At 48.5% G+C, this 19413-nt stretch overlaps 1 protein-coding gene across 1 annotated transcript; it reads left to right on the forward strand.

Moving 5' to 3' along the window:
* The first annotated feature begins 8930 nt into the window (after positions 1 to 8930).
* Positions 8931 to 14528, forward strand: C6H20orf202 (chromosome 6 C20orf202 homolog). Its single transcript, XM_024559235.4, has 2 exons — positions 8931 to 9011; positions 14174 to 14528. The coding sequence occupies exons 1-2, from the start codon at positions 8946 to 8948 to the stop codon at positions 14405 to 14407; spliced, it is 300 nt and encodes a 99-aa protein (XP_024415003.2). The 5' UTR covers positions 8931 to 8945; the 3' UTR covers positions 14408 to 14528.
* Positions 14529 to 19413: the final 4885 nt, after the last annotated feature.

Below are 19413 nucleotides of genomic sequence, written 5' to 3' on the forward strand. Positions count from 1 at the left end.
AACATTACTCAGAGTGAGGGTAGGAACGTATGTCTGTATAAGGCTGACAGCGGTAAGAGGGGAGGAGGGAGGTGGGACTGTTTCAAAGAGGGTGAAGGGATTAGTCAAATAACGTATATGAAGGACCCATGGACGTGGACCGCGGTATGGGGACTGACCGTGACAGTCAGGGGCAGGCCAGGTGGAGGAGGGTGAAAGGGGAGAAATTAGGACTACTGTAACAGCATAAACAATAATAAAGCAAAGAAAAAATATGTCCATATAAAGGTGAGACAATGTCTAATCTGCTGGTTTCTCCCAATGTCCACTCTCCCTTTCTTCCACCGGGATACAATCCGTGATCAATAGCTAGCACAGTGCACTCAAAGTAAGAATTCCATTTCCCAGTCTCCATTTCCCAGTCTCCCTTGCAGCTAGGCAGGACCAAGTGGACAACAAGCTGTTAGAATATCAGAGAAGGTGATGTGGGCGAAATGTATTATGTGTTCTGGCGGAAGGTGTATGCCCTCCTTCTCCCCTGATGCAGACCTGATGGTGGAAGCTGGGGCAGCCGTCTTGGCCCGCGAGGTGGAGGGATGTCAGGATGGGGAGCAACATGGAAACACCAACCTGGGATAGTGCCCCACACTTCTATTTGTTAGAGAAATAAACTCCTATCTTGTATGAGCGACTATCACTTCAGAGTTTCTGTCACTCAGTAAAAAACGATGACTCTCGAACAGGATTGGTTTAAAGACAAATATGAGTAAATCAGAGCAGAGGTGGGAGGCACGAACTGAGGAGATATGTGAGTAGCTGAAGTTTGAAAAATATGGGTCACATCTGACCCCCTGTGTTCCAGGTGAGAAAACTCTGAGGACAGCCTGCATCGCGTCCAGGGGGCGATATGAGAGAATAGCCTTGGTGAGATTGAGATCTCTCCAGCTGAAGGAAGGGAGAGGAGGGAAAAGTATTCTTGGAGAGGGAACAGCACTCAGCAGGCTCAGGAATGAAGCAATAGTGATGAATGACGTGTGTTTAGTTTAGTGGACCATCACATACATAGGCCTCCCCGTGTGCCAGGCACTGCTCTAACTGCTTTACAAATACTAACTCACTTAATCATCTAGCCACCTTAGCATGCAGGTGCTATTATTATCCCCTTTATGATGAAAAAACAGAGACACAAGTGGTTAAAACTTGCCCAAGGTCACACAGCTGGCATACTGCAGATCCGGATTCAAATCCAGCCCCCAGGTCAGGGCCCATAACCACTCTACTGGGTACCAGCACAATTTCCAAAGCACAGGCAAAATTCCTGATCGTTAATATTATCCCCAGTTTTACATTTGGGAAAATTGACTGTCAAGAGAGAAGAAATTGTCCTATGGCCACACTGAGGGTTGGTAGGAGCAGAACCGAGGGCCTCTGACTTCCAGATTGATCGGGAGACTTCAGAGGGACCTAGAGTCTCAGGGCTGACCAGCCACAAGCCTCGTCTCCCCTACCCCATCCAGTCTGATCCGCCTCTGAGCACCTTGCTGAATCTGGTACCTGGGTTTCTTCACTTGTTTTATATTTATCCTCTGGCACCAGCCTGGCTCATCTGGTTTTCCTGGCGCTCTGAAGCTTTTATGGAGTGGCTCTGACCTCATGGTAATGGGACAGTTCAGGGATTTGAGGAAATGGAGTGCTGGCCACGGCCAGGCCCTGGAGGGAGTGACCACACGCACGCCCACACGCACGCACGTCTTCAGCCAGCTCCGTTGACATTCCCGTCCCCTCCACCTGGTCTGTCTGAAGCTCTCAGCCTTGGGGAATGAAAACCCTGGGTGCCACCATCTTTCCCTGCCCTGGAAAGAGAAAGAAGGGGAATGGAGGTCCACATTCCCAGCCTCTGGAAGAGCAAGCGCCTCCTGCTGGAGTTCCATGAGGACAGAGGACAGACATCCCATTCATGTGCCCTGCCCCCCAGGCCAGCGCAGAGCCTGGCGCACTGGAGGCGCTGGCTTAGCTAGGTTTCAAGCCATCCCCTTGGGAGAGGGTGAGCCCAGGAAGAGAGGAGGAGGGTCCAGTCCCTCACTGGGCTTCACGTGTGTTCTCTCACCTGGCTCCCCACCCCAGCCCTGACAGCTGACTACCTTGGAGTTTACCTGGGAAAGGAATTGTGATTCAAATCAATCAGACAACTTGCCAAGGGACACTCTTCCCTCTGTCCCATTCTGTTTCACCAGGGTCTCCACCACCTCGTCAGAGTCAGAGTCTGTCCTTCCCTGACTTACGGACACAGGACTGCGTTGCTTGGGCATGGGACAGGTGTGTGTGGGACATGTGTCCGCAGGGCACCTGTGTGCAGAACAGAAGGGCTGGAATACCTGTGTACAGAATGCTTATGGCCAGCACAGGTGGGCTCTTAAAGAAGGGCACCGGACTCATGAGTACAGGGTACACGTGGATAGGACACATCGCAGGCTGAGTTCCCCCAGAATTAGACCTGAGACAAGAATTTATGGGCAAGTGGCATATTTGGAAGGTAGTCCCAGGAAGCACAGTGGAGGAGTGGGGCAGCGAGACAGGAAGGGGCAGGTCCCCACGCACTGCAGGTGCATTGATAAGTCTATGACTGCAGTGGGCAACTGGAGCTCAGTCCTGCTGGACTGAGAATTGTCCCACCCAGGAGCCAAAGGAAGGGAGGCATTTATCCACCAATTCCTAATTGTCACTGTTAAGGGCTGTCCCCAGCATTCCCAGTGCTTCCATTGCACTGTTCAAGCATGTTCCTTAAGTGGAGAGTCAGGTGTGCTTTGCAGCAAAAACCCTTGGGCACCTGTGAAGAAGGTGAGTGTCATGGGGTACGGATGGGGCCCTGGCAGCATTTTCTAGAGACTACAGGAGTACAGCGCAAGCGCCCAGGCCCATGAGTGCACAGGAACAGGACATGGGAAAAGACTAATGATTGGCTTACCGACCTTGCTTGTCCAGGCCAAAGGGGGCACCCGCTGGAAGGGGAGAAACACCTTCGGGAGGAGAGGCAATGCTGGGACCCCCAAGCCGACTGCACTCCCTCTCCATCCTCCCTCTGGTCTGCACGATGGCGTGTGCTCACGTGGGAGGAAGGGAGCGTGGGAGGGTTTGAAGGCTCTAACATGCGGAAGCTGCTCTCTGCTACATGTCTATCTCATTTGTATTTTACTAAGTGGGGGAGGGGACAGCCCCAAGGCTGGGTAGGGCCTTAGGCTGGGAGTCAGAAATGGGGGCAGAGCTAAGTGACATGCGGACTCCACTTGCCCCATTCAAGAGATGGGGATGACCTCAGGGCAGGCCACCTACACCTCTTGCATCTCAGGTTTCCTGTCCGCCCTGTGAGCATCAGGACGTCCTCTCTCTGCTATGAGCTTCGCAGGGCTGTTGTGAGGAGCAGATGAGGTCATGAACAAGAAAACACTTGGAAGGAGATACAATGTAGAGCTGGGGGGAGCATAGAAGGGGCCTGAGTGGGGGAAATCCAGGGACCTGACGGCCGCTGCTAGCTCTGCTGCTGCGCTTTGGGACATTGGTATGACTCCTGTATTGAAGCAAAGACTAAAATCGTGTTTTAAATAAAGTAGAACTTAATTCTCTCTCGTGTAAAAGTGTACTTGGCAGTTAAGTCTGGCGTGGTGGCTTCACCAGTCACAGGAGGCCTGGGTTCCTTCTGTCTTGTTGCTCTGCCATCCTCCCCGTTGTGGTCCACCGTGGCTGAGCCACTGCCCGCCCTTGTGGCCGCATGCCCGTTAGCAGGACGGGGTGGGGGGAAGAGACAGGAGCCCTCCTCCTTCCTCTTAAGGGCACAACCCAGAATTTGCACAAATCACTTCCATTCATATCCCATTTAATCACACGGCCACACTTGCCCACAAGGGAGACTGGGAATGCAGTCTTTTGCCATGAGTGACTAGGAGAAGGGATGTGGAAGGACAACCCATTTTTGTCACAACTGCTGAATTGCTCGGCAACTCATATCTCCATCTGAGCCATAGTTTCTTCATTTGCAAATTCATTCATTCCTTCATTCATGCATTCATTCTAATATGTGACAGGCTTGTGCTATATAGTACAATTTTTGAGCCACTTGACTGTTAATGGGTCCTCTTAAGCATAAGGTTTAAGGTCTTTCTTGCTCACCGTTATACCCCCAGCAGCCAGTGTGGGGCCTGATACACGGAAGCCATGTTATTAGCTGCCCGTGGATGAGGAATGGCTGGCGATTCTGGTTTTTGTTTTTGGTGAAGACATTTATCCTTACTCAGAGTTCAAGTCCCTACCCTTTCCAGGCCCCCTGACTCCACCTTCCCTTATCCCCACGTGCCAAGCCTTTCTGAGCCCATGAAGTAAAACATGCTCTAAGCCAGAATCCTAAGAGTTGGATTAAAAAATAAATGAAAGTGTATCAAAACAAGTAATCGCGAGAAATGGCTTTCCAGGAGAACGAGGTGTCAGCGCTGGAGGCCAAGGACAGAGCGCCCAACTCTAACCGCCACGCATTCCTATCAACCCCACTGGGCAGAGAACCCCCTGCACCTGCCCAGGAGGTCACAGATGGCCCGGTTGGGCCCTGCTTGGCTCTCCATCACTCCGAGACAACAGGCAAGACCTCCCACACAGGTCAGGGGGACGGATTTTAATTCCAGCCCTGGTGCTTACCTGCGAGGGGAGATCCTAGGAAAATCCCTGTCTCTTTCAGTGTCAGTTTCCTCTTCTGTAAAAAGGGGTTACTGATAGGGTCTATCTGGAATCAACCGTAAAATGCAGGTAACAACTGTAGCTCCCTCATAGCCAGAGGCTCCTAAATTGTCAGCTCACAGCACCCTTAGCATCTCAGTAATTTTTTTTCCACAGTGCACCAGGCCCAAAGAAATACTTAACAGTTATTGATTAAGCAATTAGTTTCAAACAACTTAATCATTGTAGTTTGCACAGTACCCAACAGATGTCATTGTGTTTCCCTTGAAATTTTAGAATATTTTGCGGTGCCTCTGTGAGAATTCTGCCACGCCTCGGGGTGCCTTGGCACATGGCCTGGGAACTGCAGCCACACGGTTTTGAAGAGGAAAGGGAGTTATGTGTGGCAAGGGCTTAGCATGACACCTGGTCTGGAGTAGGAGATAAATAAGTGTTGGTTGTCCTATATTATCCTTCAAGCCTCTAGTTCTTTCTGGGTCTTCTGCCACTGCCACCCAGCCATACCTCCTGTGTCCAGCTCCCACCACCTGCTGATTTCTGCTTGCCATCCTCCCTCTGGGCCCCTCCAGGCCTGTGGCCCCTTTTCTGAACTAACTTCCATCCTGGTGCAGAACTGTTGGTTCACTTCTTCACCCCTCCCCAACTCCACACACTTGACATGACCTCTTCCTTAACTTGGGGCTCGGCTGTGTGACTCCCTTTGCCCAATGGTACATGTGAAAGTGACAGTGTGACAGTTAGGAGCATATGCCTTAAAAGTCCCCACATAGTTCCACTTGCTCTCTTATCCTTTGCCGCTGTGGAGGGGAGAACGCGCCCCCGTGGCCCAGTGACTCCAGCAGGAGCGTGACAGACCTGTGAATGAGGCTCAAATCTGCAGATCTCAAGGTTGACCCAGACCATCCCCGCCAACCCACCAACTCAAAAGTGAAAATAAACGGTTGTTTGAAAGTCTGGAGTTTTGGAGAGGCTTGTTCCACGGTGCCCTTCTGGCAATCCAACCCCTGTATCTGTGGCAAATTCACATTCTCCAAGAGAAGATCTCATTGGATCATGTGGCCACCACCCGGAACACAGCCCTTTCACACCAGTCGCCCCCAAGCTGAGGGTCTCCTTCCCGCCCAGTCTGTAGATGACTGAGATGACCGCCGTGGGCAGGGGCACCCACCTCTGATCCAGACAGTTGCCCATAATTACAAGGTCCCGTGACACGAAGCCTGGTGACCTGCTGAGAAGAAATCGTTTCGGCCCCTGTGTTCCGTAGGCGTGTGAATGTGGCGGGCAAGGGTTTCTCAGATCCTCTTTGGTTCTAAAGGGTGACAGCTGGCCCTGGCTGGTGAGGCCCAATTGGTTGGAGCGTCATCCCGTAGACCACAGGGGGCAAACACAAGGCCCATGGGCCAAATCCAGCCCTCCACCTTGTTTTATCCAGCCCAGCACCTTCTTTCTACCCGGGGGCAGCACTGAGCTCTCGCTTAACTGTTAAGGAGTAGTTACATTTATACAGTCCTAAAATTACATTCGGCCCTTTGAAGGCAACCGCGAGGTTGATGCGGCCCCCAGTGAAAATGAGTGATACTCTTGCCATAGACCGAAAGGTTGTGGGTTTGATTTCAGGTCAGGGTGCACGCCCAGGTTGTGGTTTCAATCCCTGGTCAGGGCGCGTACAAGAAGGCACCCTATCGACGTTTCTCTCTCACATTGATGTTTCTCCCTCTCTCTCTCCATTCTCTCTAATCCTCTCTATCTAAAAAAGCAATTTAAAAAATGTCCTCGGGTAAGGATAAAAAAAAAAATTTTGAAGAAAAAGAGTGACAGCTGGACAAGGAGAAATTGCATGTAGAATTTTCTCTGCGAGTGACTGTCAGGCTGCTTCCCAGGCTTGAAACCCTAGTGTACAAGAAATGTGACATTTCTTACAACTCAGTTTAGTAACTCTTCTGAGCCTTGTTATGCCAAAGACAGAAAGGATGAGGTCTAAGTTCACGTAGAAAGTTTGGTAGACCTGAGTGAGAACCCAGGTGTCCTGGCTTCCTACCCAACACCCCTCACACCCCGGTCCATCTCACACTCAGAAGGAGCCCCAGGCCGCACTGCTGAGCAGCGAAGCCCCTTCTCCAGCATCCCTGTGCCTCTGGGCTGTGCTTCCATGCTGCACTGAGTGCCCACTGCTTGGAGGAATTCCAAGCAACGCTTTCCTCCTACTGAGTCCCCATCTGCCTCCCTACATCCTGCACCCCCTGCCCTAGCTCCATATTCCAGAGCTACACTCAGTGTGCACTTTTTTCTTTAATTCATAAACATTTGCTGTAATTTGTACTTCTATACCTTCTATTTATTTCTTTTTTAAATCTACCTTTTTACTGAAGCGTAACTGACATGCAACACTTAATGACATGCAACATATTAATTTCAGGAGAACAACAGAGTGATTTGATATTTGCATGTATTGCAAAATGATCGCCACAATAAGTCTAGTTAACATCCATCACCACACATAGTTACAGAGTATTCGTTTCTTGTGATGAGAACTTTGGAGGTTTACTCTCTTAGCAGCTTCAGATATGCAACGCAGCACTGCTAACCGTAGTCGTCATGCCGTGCGTGACGTCCCCATTACTCACTCGTTTAATAACCAGGTTTGTACCTTTTGACTTTCTTCACCCATTTGGCCCCCCACCCCGCCCACCTCTGGCAACCACCAATCTTTCAAGTCTGCCTTTTTAAAATACTGTCTTTATTCTTACATTTTTTTATTCCTTTTTGGATGACTATAATTTTTTAAATTCTTTTCAAAATACTTTGTTATCCTCATCAGAAGTTCCCCGGGGAGGAGGGGTCTGATCGTGCTGCTGAATGTGGCTGCTGACTCTCACTTATGTTTCCTTGTGTGTTGTGAGTGTCTTTTCAGGGAAGTTTTAGCTGTGGGCAGCTTGGTAGCCTGGGTTGAGGGTGGCCCCTCCAAGATGGTTTGCATTTGTTTCGCGAGGCACCTCACTCTTTATCTGGGATCACTCTGTTCATTTTCGTTTGGGGTTCCTAGCTCGTGTGGATAAAATAAAAAGTTGTCAGGAATCTACATGAGAATAGGTCCTACTGATTTTCATCATAATATTAATTTGATTATTGTGTGTGGTTGTCCACTCTGGTGCCAGCCGTGGGAAAGCAGAACGTTAGTCTCTGACTTTGAGCTATAGCCCCAGTGCCTCCAGCAGAACTGGACACACAGCAGGCACTCAGTAAGTGCTTGTTGAAAGAGAGAACGAAAGCATATCCACTTCGTAGTGTGTGTGACGGGCACATGGGGCGTCAGTTATTAGGGCTGTGTTTGCTCAATTGGAACTGAGGTTTACTGTCTCACAAAACAGGCAAATGCTCTCGATGACTCTGTGAGGCAGGGGTTTCAAATGCCTGTGTGATTTTCTTGTCTCAGTGTTGCAAGGTGGTTACTGTAGCTCCAGGCATCACATCCACATTCAAGGCAGAAGGATGCGGAAGAGAGTGGGAACAAAGCAGGAGCATCACTGACATTTTGCCTTTTATCACCTGGGTGAAAGTTTTCCTAGAGGTCGAACAGTAACTTTCTGTTTTGATCTCATTTGCTGGAAATGGGACACCTGGGCACCCCAGAAGCAAGGGGACTTGGAGAGCGAGCATTTCCCTTTATCTAAACTGTATGGATAGGTGTGGAAGGGAGGCAGGGGATCAGGGGCACAGGTGGAATAGATGGGGTATTTGCCCCAAATAACTATATACATATGTATCATACATTTTTATATATGATACATATTATATAATAAATAATAAATGAGGTTTTACACATAAGTAATAGAGATATATATTTTATAGAAAGAGATCATAGGTACATATATCTTAGAGCCCGCAGAAGGGGACACCTATTCTTACAACAATGACTGTTTGTATCATATAAAGCTTTGCAGTCTCTGTGATCTTGCTGATGTCAGATCTTGGATTCCGGAACTCACAGGCACCGAGGCACCGATATCCCAGGGGTCTCCCTCCAACCCTCCCTCCTTTTTCTCTTCAGAGCACTGACGCCCTTTAAAAAAAAAAAAAAACCCTACATTTTCTAATGCGAGCGACTTCCTGATCTCATTAACTTCACCCTCGGCGACTTGGCCACAGCCTGCTTCCAGCCCGCAGCAAGCAGGAGGCTGTGTAAGTCAAAGGCCCCCCAGGCCCATCGCCAGGTCAGTGTCAAGGTCTCTCCCAAGGACACTGAGATGAAAACAGCCGAAGAGCCAGCCCCGAATCTTGGGCAGACCCTGGAGTGGCTGAGAAAGGAACTGGTAAGGCTTCGCATTTCTTTTTACCTGATGCCTCCACCCCAAATACCCCAAGGTTTGCCGGTGCCCCCTTCCCAGGTGCCCCACTGGCTGGGACAGAGACTGCAGGCTGGGGCATGGGCCCTGCAGGCACCCCTGTGGGACCAGCCATGCCGGGCACAATTGCCATCTCAGGTACAGGGATAAGTAGGTCATGGCCTACATAGGAGGCTCTGGGGGCAGTGCTTGCCAGACTGGTTTTAGAACTGTACTGAGTCCTGGGTGTGTGCCCACCTCTGCTGCTGCGTGGCTTCTGGCAAGCGGCTTTCCCTCTTTGAGCCTCAGTTTCCTTATCGTAAGATGGGGATAACAGTAGTAGCAACACTGCGGGGGTTACCGTAAGAACTCAGGGAGGAGATGGTATAACACACTCGGTGTCTGCCTGGAACATCCACGCAGGCTATGCCAGTCCTGACCCAGGTGGGCCTGGTGTACACTCACCGTCTTAGCCTGGGTGTACGCCATGTCCAGCTGGTCAGGACTGTAAACGGAGGCTTAGAGTGGGGTACTAATGATTTACTTGGAGGTGCAAGCCCAGAGCAGTGAGAGTGAGGGAAATAGGGAGCGGAGGCAAAAGCCAAGGCTGTGGGAGGCGAGACAGGCACTGCGCTACCACGCTGACGGCCACTTCAGAAGGGGTCTTAAGGAGGCCCAGAGGATGGATCTCTCAAGAGCGGGTTTATCTGGCTGCAGGCTTTCTCTGCAGGGTTGAAGGATGAGCTGCACCCTGGGAAGATAGAGAAAGAAGAGGAAATGTATCTGCCCAGCTCACTTGTGTCTCCCATTGCCTGATGGTGAAGGTCCGCCCAGGGGCACTAACTCACCTGAACTGAACTAACTCTCCCAGTTCTGTTTCTTGGTCTCTCGGTGGCTGCTCCGAATGCTAGGCCTTATGCCTCTTCCTGTGGTGTTTTCCCCAAGTTCAAAATTAGGAGGGTGTCCCAAAGTGTATGGAGGACATCAGCTAAGAGCAAGAGACAGTTCAGGGAACCTCCGAAGGCACCCAAAGTGTATATCCCATAATACCCCAGATTCTCCTTCTCGGGAAGGACAGGCAGGACTGTCCAAAAATGACCTCTCTGGATTGCAACAGATCAACGGGGATCCAGCCCCGTCCTCTCCCAGGGGGGGCTTCTCTTGGGACCAGGGGACTCCAGCTGCAGGAGCTGGAGCTTGTTAGAGTCCTCAGCCCCCAGGGGCTGGCCAGCAGGCCTTCCTCACACTCCCCTAAACACTGGGCACCCATGCTGAGGCTGCCCGGTGCCCGCACCCAAAGTGCCAGCTTCCAGCTGATAAAGCACCTCTCTCTCACCCCATAGAGAGGGGGAACAGGCAGGGCTGGGGGAGTCTACCTGGGGCATAGCCTCCCAGGCCCAGGAACCTCCCTGCACACGATGCCAAAACGTGGGAGCCTTGACTCTCCTCTTGCTAATTCCTGACTTGGAACTTCCCAGTCAAGGCCATTTTTACCTCTGTCACATAACTCCATAGGTCCCCTGTGGAGCCCAGCCAAGAAGCCCCACCTGACTGTCAGGGAAGGACCAGCACTAGACAGTGACAAGGAAAACATCAGTAACACCGACGACGACCACGGACCAAAGTCCAGTGCTCTCCCTCCTCCCCTGGAATCGTGTAAGCCCCCAAGTGCTGGTGGGATCTGAAAGAGGGGAGACCCAGTGATCCCGCTTCTGGAAATATAACATAAAAACCACAAAACACTAATTTGAAAGAATCTATATGCACCCCTATGTTCATTGCAGCATTATTTACAATAGCCAAGATCTGGAAATAGCCTAAGTGCCCATCAGTAGATGAGCGGATTAAAAAAAACCTGTGGTACCTTTACACAATGGAATACTACTCAGCCATAAAAAGAAGGAAACCTTACCTTTTGTGACAGCATGGGTGGACCTGGAGAGCATTGTGCTAAGTGAAATAAGCCAGTCGGAGAAAGACACACACCATGTGATCTCACTTGTATGTGGAATCTAATGAAGAGAACAAACTGATGAACAAATAGAAACAGAGGCGTAGAAACACAGAACAGACTGACAGCTGTCAGAGGGGAGGAGGGTGTTGGGGGACTGGATGAAAGAAGGGGAAGGGATTAACCAAGAAACATATGTATATAACACATAGACACAGACAGCAGTGTGGCGACAGCCAGAGGGAAGGGGGTGGAGAGTTGGGGGAGGGGGAGGTGAGCCAAGGGGGCAAAAATGGGGATGAGAAGAGACTTAGCTTGGGGTGATGGGTGCATGATGCCATGTGCAGGTGATGTTTTCTTGAGCTGTACACTTGAAACCTGTATGGTTTGAGGAGCCAATATCAACCCAATAAGTTCAAGTAGAAAAATAAATAAAGTAAAAGAAGGGAGAGAGCTGCAGCTGTTTGTGACAGCAGGGCAAACCAGCCGGATGACCGAGTAGCATTCATTCAGAAGGACAGAGCTACACACTGCGAAGCTCAAGCACACTGAGCGCAGAGCCCGCCTTCGCACACCACCTCCCGCCTTGTGAGACAGGATGCTTCCCTACTGTTGAAGGTGGTTTAGCCGGGGTTTTCAGCCCTCAAGGCCAAGGATGTGGAGCCCACCACTTCCCTTAACACTGCTTCCACATCTCATGAACACATACCCAGACCTGGTGCTACAGGCCAGACAGTGGGGGGAAAGCGTGGGAGGAAAACCCTAAAACTGGGAAAGCAAAGACAACATTTTCCCAAGAATTAGGAAGGGCTGGAGGAGTGCCTGCGTTCTTGGGAGTGGTCACCTCCAAGTGTCCTCTTTCTAGCTCTCTCCTCTCTTGGTGGCACGACTACTGCTGGAGTGAAGGAAATGGGCTTTGTCTTATTTGTAATTAGTATGCCGTGAAAGTAAAAATAAAAATACTATTTTTAATGGAGAAGCAATGTTAGTCATGATCTTTTAGAGAGAGAGACACAGAGAGACAGGGTGAGGATGCACAGCCTGGTCAGCTGTGTCTCAGGCAGCCTCGGAAGGGAAACCCACTCCCTGCGGTCACCTCTGGGGGAGGAGGCTGAGTTGTCACACAGAGGGATCAGGTGGGGGACTTAACACTCTCTGCCCCATTGCAGCTTTTACATGTTATGTCGTGAATAAGAATTACCTAGTCAGGATGTAATTTTAACATCTTACAAGGGGAAGCATAAGTTAGAAAACTATGGAGGGAAACACCCCTCGGAGGAAGTGGGAGGAGTGGAGATGGTGAGGGGGCATCGTAGGGTCTTGAAGCAGCAGTTCTCAAAGTTTGGGGTCTTAGAACCCTTCACATTCTTCAAAGTGATTAAGACACAGAAAAGCTCTTGTTTATGTGAGTCATAGCTATCAATATTGATTGAATCAGACAACAACATTGAGAAATTTTTAGCACTTATTTATTCATGCATTTAAAAATTACAATGGTTGCCCTGGCTGCTGTGGCTCAGTGGATTGAGTGCCAGCCTGGGAACCAAAGGGTCTTGGGTTCGATTCCCATTCAAGGCACATGCCTGAGTTGCAGGCTACGTCCTCAGTATGGGAGCATGTGAGAGGCAACCACACATTGATGTTTTTCTCCCTCACTCCCTCCCTTCCCCTCTCTCTAAAAATAAATAAATATAATCTTTAAAATAAAATAAAAACCACTAACAATAGCAAGCCCATTACATGTTAATAAATACTTTATTTACAGTAACTATATTTTCGCCCTGGCCTGGTGGCTCAGTTAGTTGGAGCGTCGTCCTATGTACCAAAGTGTTGCGGGTGAAGTCCCCGGGCAGGGCGCGTATGGGAGGCAACTGATCGATGATGTTTCTCTCTCACATCCATGTTTCTTTCTCTCTGTCTCCGTTTCTCTCTCTCTCAAATCAATAAGCATATCCTCCGGTAAGGATTTAAAAAAATAACAACGACTATATTTTCCAGAGAGAATATCCAATGAGGGGAGTGGCACTGTTTCACCACGAAATCTCTGTAGTGTCGCCCTTAATAGGGCGCAGCTGGATTCTCCCTGCCGCTGCGTTCAATCTGAAGCCATATCGCATCGCAAGGCTTCTGGAAAACTTCGCTGTGTGTTCGTAAGAGGAAAGCGAAAGGGGCCATAATATCTTAGTATTGTGATGGAAGTCGCTGACCCTCTGGAAGGGTTTTTGGGACCCAAGGATTCGCCGGCCCTTACCCTGGGAATCAGTGCTCTACAAGGGCCCCTGCCGGCCTGCAGGGTGAGCTGCACTTTCCTGCGAAGTCACCATCACCGGAATAGCTATAAAATGATTTGTTACAGTGACGATTAAAGCACATAAGTGGGGTTGTAGATAAGAAGAAGAATATTTAATATCGATGATGGTGATGATGATGAAGACAATCACAGACCTTGGTAGGGCAGCATGTCACGTTTTAGAGCGGGAACCAATTCATTTGGTCCCTGCAACGTTACTGGGCCAATGCCCGTGTGCCCAGTGCTTCAAAAGGCCAGAACTCAAAGTGTCAGGGTCAGGAGTAAGGGAAGGTGTATTCGTCAAGAAGACACCGACTGAGAAGATGGGAGACCTAGTGGTGCGTCTTGCTCGCTGGACTGGGTTAAGGGTTTTTAAGGGGTTAGGGGAACAGGTATGTGAAAGTGCTGGTGGGGCAAGTTTTAACTGGAGGACCTTGGTACTTGGCCATTTATGGTAAAAGGGCATCAATATCAGATCTTCCTGGACAACGGACCCCTGACTTCTGAAAGTTCCCAGTGTTCCAGTTCTGGTTACGTCCTGGTCATTTGGTTCCATAGGGAGTAGGGGTGGGGTAGGGTGAGACTTTGGTTCCGGGTACAGCTGGAAGCCAAAGTTCTCTCCTCTGTGCTATGCCCCAGCTGCCTGACTATGGTCTTGGTCTCTTGTCTGTGAAAAGCAGCTCAGCATCTCGTTAAACAGTATGGGACCATTTGGAGCTGGTTGCAGTAGGAGCCTGGAAAGGTTAAATAATTTGCTTTCTACTTTGCAGAAGAAGAAACTGAGGCTTTGGTGGAACCAGCTTCCCCGAGGTTGCGGGCTCGTCTCTGATGAGACAGTGATGGGAATGGGCTTTCGGGGGGAACATCCAGTACTCTGCCCGCCCCTCACAGACCTGTTTTCTCCCCTAGGCTGAGATGCAGATCCAAGACCAGAAGCTCCTGCTCACACTGAGGCACCTCCACAGCGTCCTGGAGGAGCTGCGTTCTGAGAGTGCCCACTGGGAGGACGCCAGGTCCAGCGGAGGGACATCACCCATCAGAGCTCGAGCAGGCTCCGAAGGCAGGGGTCACCATCCCATGTCGTCCAGGCGGCTGGCCCAGCTTCTCCAGGGGGTAGACGGCCGGCGAAGCTCCCTCCCGTAAATGGCTAGAGGCGACAGTGGGCTTGAACCCTCAAACCACTAGTCTAGGTTTTGTGATGTTGTTGGGGGAGAGCACTGGAACGGGGGTCAGGAAGTCTCTAGCGTCACCTCTGCCCTCCTCCACTGCGTGTCCCTGGACCCCTCACTCAATGCCTCTATGTTACTAGTTCCTTTTCTGTCACTTCTCAGCATTTTTGATGAGATATCACAAAATGGGATGCGAACATGCTTTGAAAAACACAACTATTTTACATGGCTTCTGGAAAGCACCGTGAAGTAGTCCTATCTTTAGGCATCTCTCAAAAAAAAAGATTGTTAAAACAAAGAGCTTAATGCGTGAGGATGCTCATCCAGCCTTGCCATCGTGAACAACAGAGCGCTGTGTAATGACAGTGTGGCTGTTTGCTGTTTTCCCAGCAGGCCTTCTCGTCCCCCTTTATCTGAAAGCAACAGACCCTGCCACCCTCTGGCAGTAGGGGTGGACATGTGATCAGGCCTGGCCAATTTTAATGAATGGTCACCCTAACAACATGATTGGCCCAGTGGGTTGGCATGTGACTCATCATAACCAATCACAGCCCTTCTCTGGGACTGCTAGCTGGGTGTTTGTTCTACTGCAGTTGCAAAGCTGGGGCTGCCAGGGTACATGTTCCCTGCCAGCTGGGGCAGACCTGTCTGTGCTCGGAAAGAAAGAGGCTAATCTTAGAGAAAGGGTCACAGAAGAGATAGGCTTGTTCTTTTCAGTCCCTGGTTTCAGGTCCTAGTTCTATGAGTTACTCCTGCCTTCTTTCCAGTGACTGAAATCAGTAAATTCCTCCACCATCACACACAGCAATTTGTTTTTGCTTAAGCTGATTTGAGTAGGGTTTCCCTCATTTGCACCCAAAACAGTCCTGAGGATTACAGTGCAGAGAGTCAAAGAAGCAAAGGAGGGAAATGATGAAGAAAACAGCATCTCACTCACTCAGAGTTGGCAGTTACGACGCTGTAACAGCAGAGAGCAAGGTTTGTGATGTGGCCGAACACTGAGCTGCATGGGGTGCTGGAGTTAGAACCCTGAAAATTTCTATCTGCTTATGAGAAAGACTTTAAAATGGAAGAGGTGAAAATAAAAAGTCCTGTTGTTCAGATGGCCTGATTATTGGTAGGCCTTTCTATTTATTTATTTTTTTACTTTATTGTTGTTCAAGTACAGTTGTCTGCCTTTTCCCCCCACTACTTACCTCCCCCAGACATCCCCACCTCCCTCCCCTGATTCCAAGGCCTTTTTATTTTTGATTGACTTGCATGTTGTTAGAATATTGTTTTTGTGGCTTTGAAAAAGTAAACCCATTGAGTATAGAAGCAAAGTGAGGGTGTTCCATAGTATGTACAGTGTTTATAGTCAGACTAACCGGGGATACTTTATCATATTTGATAATATAAAAATTCTTCTCTGGCCCTGGCCAGGTAACTCAGTTGGTTGGAGCATTGTCCCAATATGCCAAGGTTATGGGTTCAATCCCCAGCCAGGGCACATACAAGAATCAACCAATGAATGAATAAATAAGTAGAACAACAAATCAATATCTCTCTCTCCCTCTTTCCCTGCCTCTTTCTCTTTAAAATCAATAAATAAAAATTAAAAATAAATACTTCCCTGTCTATTGACAGCTGAATGGATAAACAAAATATGATATGCACATAAAGTGGAATTTCATTCAGCCTTTAAAAGGAAGGAAATGTGGCCCATGCTAGAACATGGACTAACTTTGAAGACCTGATGCAAAGTGAACTAAGCTGGTCAGTCACAAAAGGACAAATATATGATTCTGTTCATATGCGATGCCTACAGTTATCAAATCCATAAAGACACAAAGTAGAATGGCAGCTGCCATGACTTTGGGGAGTGAGGAGTGGGAAGGTGTCATTCAGCGGACACAGTTTTAGTTTTGTAAGATGAGAAAGTTCTGGAGATGCCAGGTGGTGATTGTGGTGTAACGATGCGCATGCAGGTGATGCCACTGAACTATACACTGACAAATGTTACAATGGTTACATTTATGTTATGTTATCTTTTATCACAATTAAAAACAAGTACTTACAAAAAAAACAACAACAACCTGTACTGCGATGCGGCGGCTGGGGCCCCTCGAACCACGTTTCTTTGTCACCAGTGCTCCAGGAGAGAGTTTGTCCGACTTTGCCCATCATCGGGGTAAAGCTAGAGGGACACCCCAGGGCTGGCGGAGGGAGAAAGCACTTGATTCTTCCTCTTAGTTCTCTGTGGCTTCCTGTTCCTATGAGCACCGCCCAGCAACGCTTCTTCATCTCACAGCAGCAATTGCTCCCCACGGCACCAGCCAGCACCCCCTTCTCAAGCCTCTAGGTCCTGGACCCCGTAGGCAGTTCACCAGATGCCGCAGCAAGGAAGATACATTCATTTGGAGATTCACACACAGGCTCTTTCACAGTTTAGTCAGGACGTGATACATGTTTCTTCCCCCCACAGTCCCTTAGCTAGAGTAAATCATGGGGTCTGTCCCAGGAGGCAGCTGGGACACGTGGGGAACAGAGGGAGAGTCTGGGGAATGCCAGAGTGTCAGACACGCTGGGTTCTCTCTCAACAGCCCGCTTCCCCACCCTGTCAGAGTGCTAGGAGCATCTGTTGTTCTAATCCTTGTCTTTGACATGGAGCTCCTAAAACCCTTGTAAATTCCTAAGTGGCGTTGACTCTAGGTGGGCTCCTGGGTGGCTCCTGGACGGGGACTGGTCACCAGAAAGACCAAGTCATGATTAGAAGCTTGGAATTTTCAGCCCCATGCCCCATCCTCCAGGAAGGAGAGAGGGGCTGGAAATGGGGGTAATAATTGTTGATGCCTCCTTGGGGAAGTCTTCGTAAAATCCCAGTAGTAGGGAATTTGGGGAGCTTCCAGTTTGGGGAACACATCCACGTGCCAGGAGGATGTAGATTTTCTTCTGCCCTGGGGACCCTCCCATACCTTGTCTGATGTTATCTCCTTATCTGACTGTTTGTCTGTATCCTTTAATAAACTGGTAAAGGTAAGTAAGGGTTCCCTTGAGTTCTGTGAGCCTTCGGGCAAATTAATTGAACCAGGGAGTCACGGGAACCTCCGATTTTTAGCTCAGTTGGACAGAAGTTGTAGGCAACCTGGGGACACACTACTTTTGATTGGCTTCTGAAGTGGGGTGGGAGCAGTCCTGTGGGACTGAGCCCTTCGGCTGTGGGACCTCCAGGTAGTGTCAGAACTGTGTTAAATTGTAGGACACCAGCTGTTGTTGTGAATTCTTGGTGTGGGGAAAAACACCCACACATGTGGTGACCAGGCGTCAGAAGGGAAGTATTCTGTGTAAATGTAAACGAGAAACACACAGGAGGTGGAGAATTGGGTATTTTCCTAATCAGGAGGGAAAGACTAGGTTTTCCTATTCAGGCCTAAAAAGCAATGGCCAAGGAAGCAAAAGTAGAAGAGTCAAGAACAAATTAAACTGGCGGTTCGAAGTTTGGTTTTTGACAAATGCTTTTGTGTCCCTTAACCAAGTGCTGTCAGCCTAGGGTAACTGCTCTGTGGATGGGCGCCACCTACTGTCCATGCGCAGTAATTCTTCCGGGAACCCGCCTGCCTCGGGTTTAAGACTAGCTCCTTTGCCACCTACTTTCTTACTGTGGGACAGCTTATTGAGAGGGCCAAGAGGATAAGGTTTTCTGGCCCTTGAGATCTGGGTTTGAATTTCAGCTCTGCCCCCGAATGACCCGGGGCAAGTCACTTCTCCTCTGAGCCTCCATTTAACTTTAACTCTAAAATAAAAATGAGACCTCCCAGATCTGTGAAGAGTATCTTGGGAAAATGCTTTCTAAACTGGAAAAAACCAGAGGCAATGGAAAGGGCATTGTCTGCAGCTGCACAGGCCTGGATTCATTTTAAAAATATTATTTCTCACCAGCTGTAGCCCAGCCACTATTCTGCATGTGGGAACGTAGCAATGAATAAAACAGACAAAATTCATGTTTTCCTGTAGTTATCATTCTAGCATTCTAGTTTCTGAGCCATTCATTCATTCATTCATTCATCTACAAATACTTTTCTGATATTACTATGTGCCAGGCATTTTCACAAGCAGTGGGCATAGAGGGGGTCCAATACGGCTAGAGCACAGGGAGCCAAAAAATCAGGGGTGGGCTAGGACAGAGCCAGGTTTTATGGGGCTTGAAGCTTTTCAGATTTAGAATACTCTTTTCTTAAAGAAGAAGAATAGATGTCATAAATACCAAATTTGGTTAGAAAGGACATTTTTATGGAACGACATAAGAAATAACAAATTACAAAATTTAAAAAGCTGACAAATATCACAAACATCATACAATCTAGACATAACATTTTTATTAATTAGCTGCATGATATAGCTCCATAATAATTTTTCTTATACAATTTTGCTGTAGATTCTGTGATCATCCAGTCATAAGACAATTTGTTTGGTTGGCTTTCTATAAACATATAAAGAAAATAATTCAGTGTTCACAAGATTAACTTTTGTGTGAATAGTTTAAACAATTTTCTTTAAGTTGTAAAGCTTGATGCTATGTTAATTTTTAAGATTACTGTCAAATTTGGGACAACCGCTAAGTTTTTTCCATATATAAGACGTGAGTCTTCAGGGACAGTGACTAATTTTAATTACTCTTTGAATTGGCAGCGCTTTGACCAGTTTATTTGTCAATTCCTCCCAAAACTATTCAATCTTCGTCCATGTCAGTACTTCCTGTCAAATAAGTGAGAAATTTAAATATTTTCCCAAAGTATTTATATAATATACTCTTTTTAATTAATTAGATGAGGAATTTTCAACCGCTGTGCTGCAGCAGACACACGGGTGTGCCGCAAGAATTTTTAAAACCTGCAATACCTAACAATTTAGTCAGGGGCACAGTCGTCTTTTCTCTCAGATTGTCAAATTAAAAAATGACAACAGCTAACATAATAATAGCCGTCTGGTGTGAATGAATAC

Source organism: Desmodus rotundus, chromosome 6 (genome assembly GCF_022682495.2).
Source record: "Desmodus rotundus isolate HL8 chromosome 6, HLdesRot8A.1, whole genome shotgun sequence".
In the NCBI taxonomy this organism is placed as follows: domain Eukaryota; kingdom Metazoa; phylum Chordata; class Mammalia; order Chiroptera; family Phyllostomidae; genus Desmodus; species Desmodus rotundus.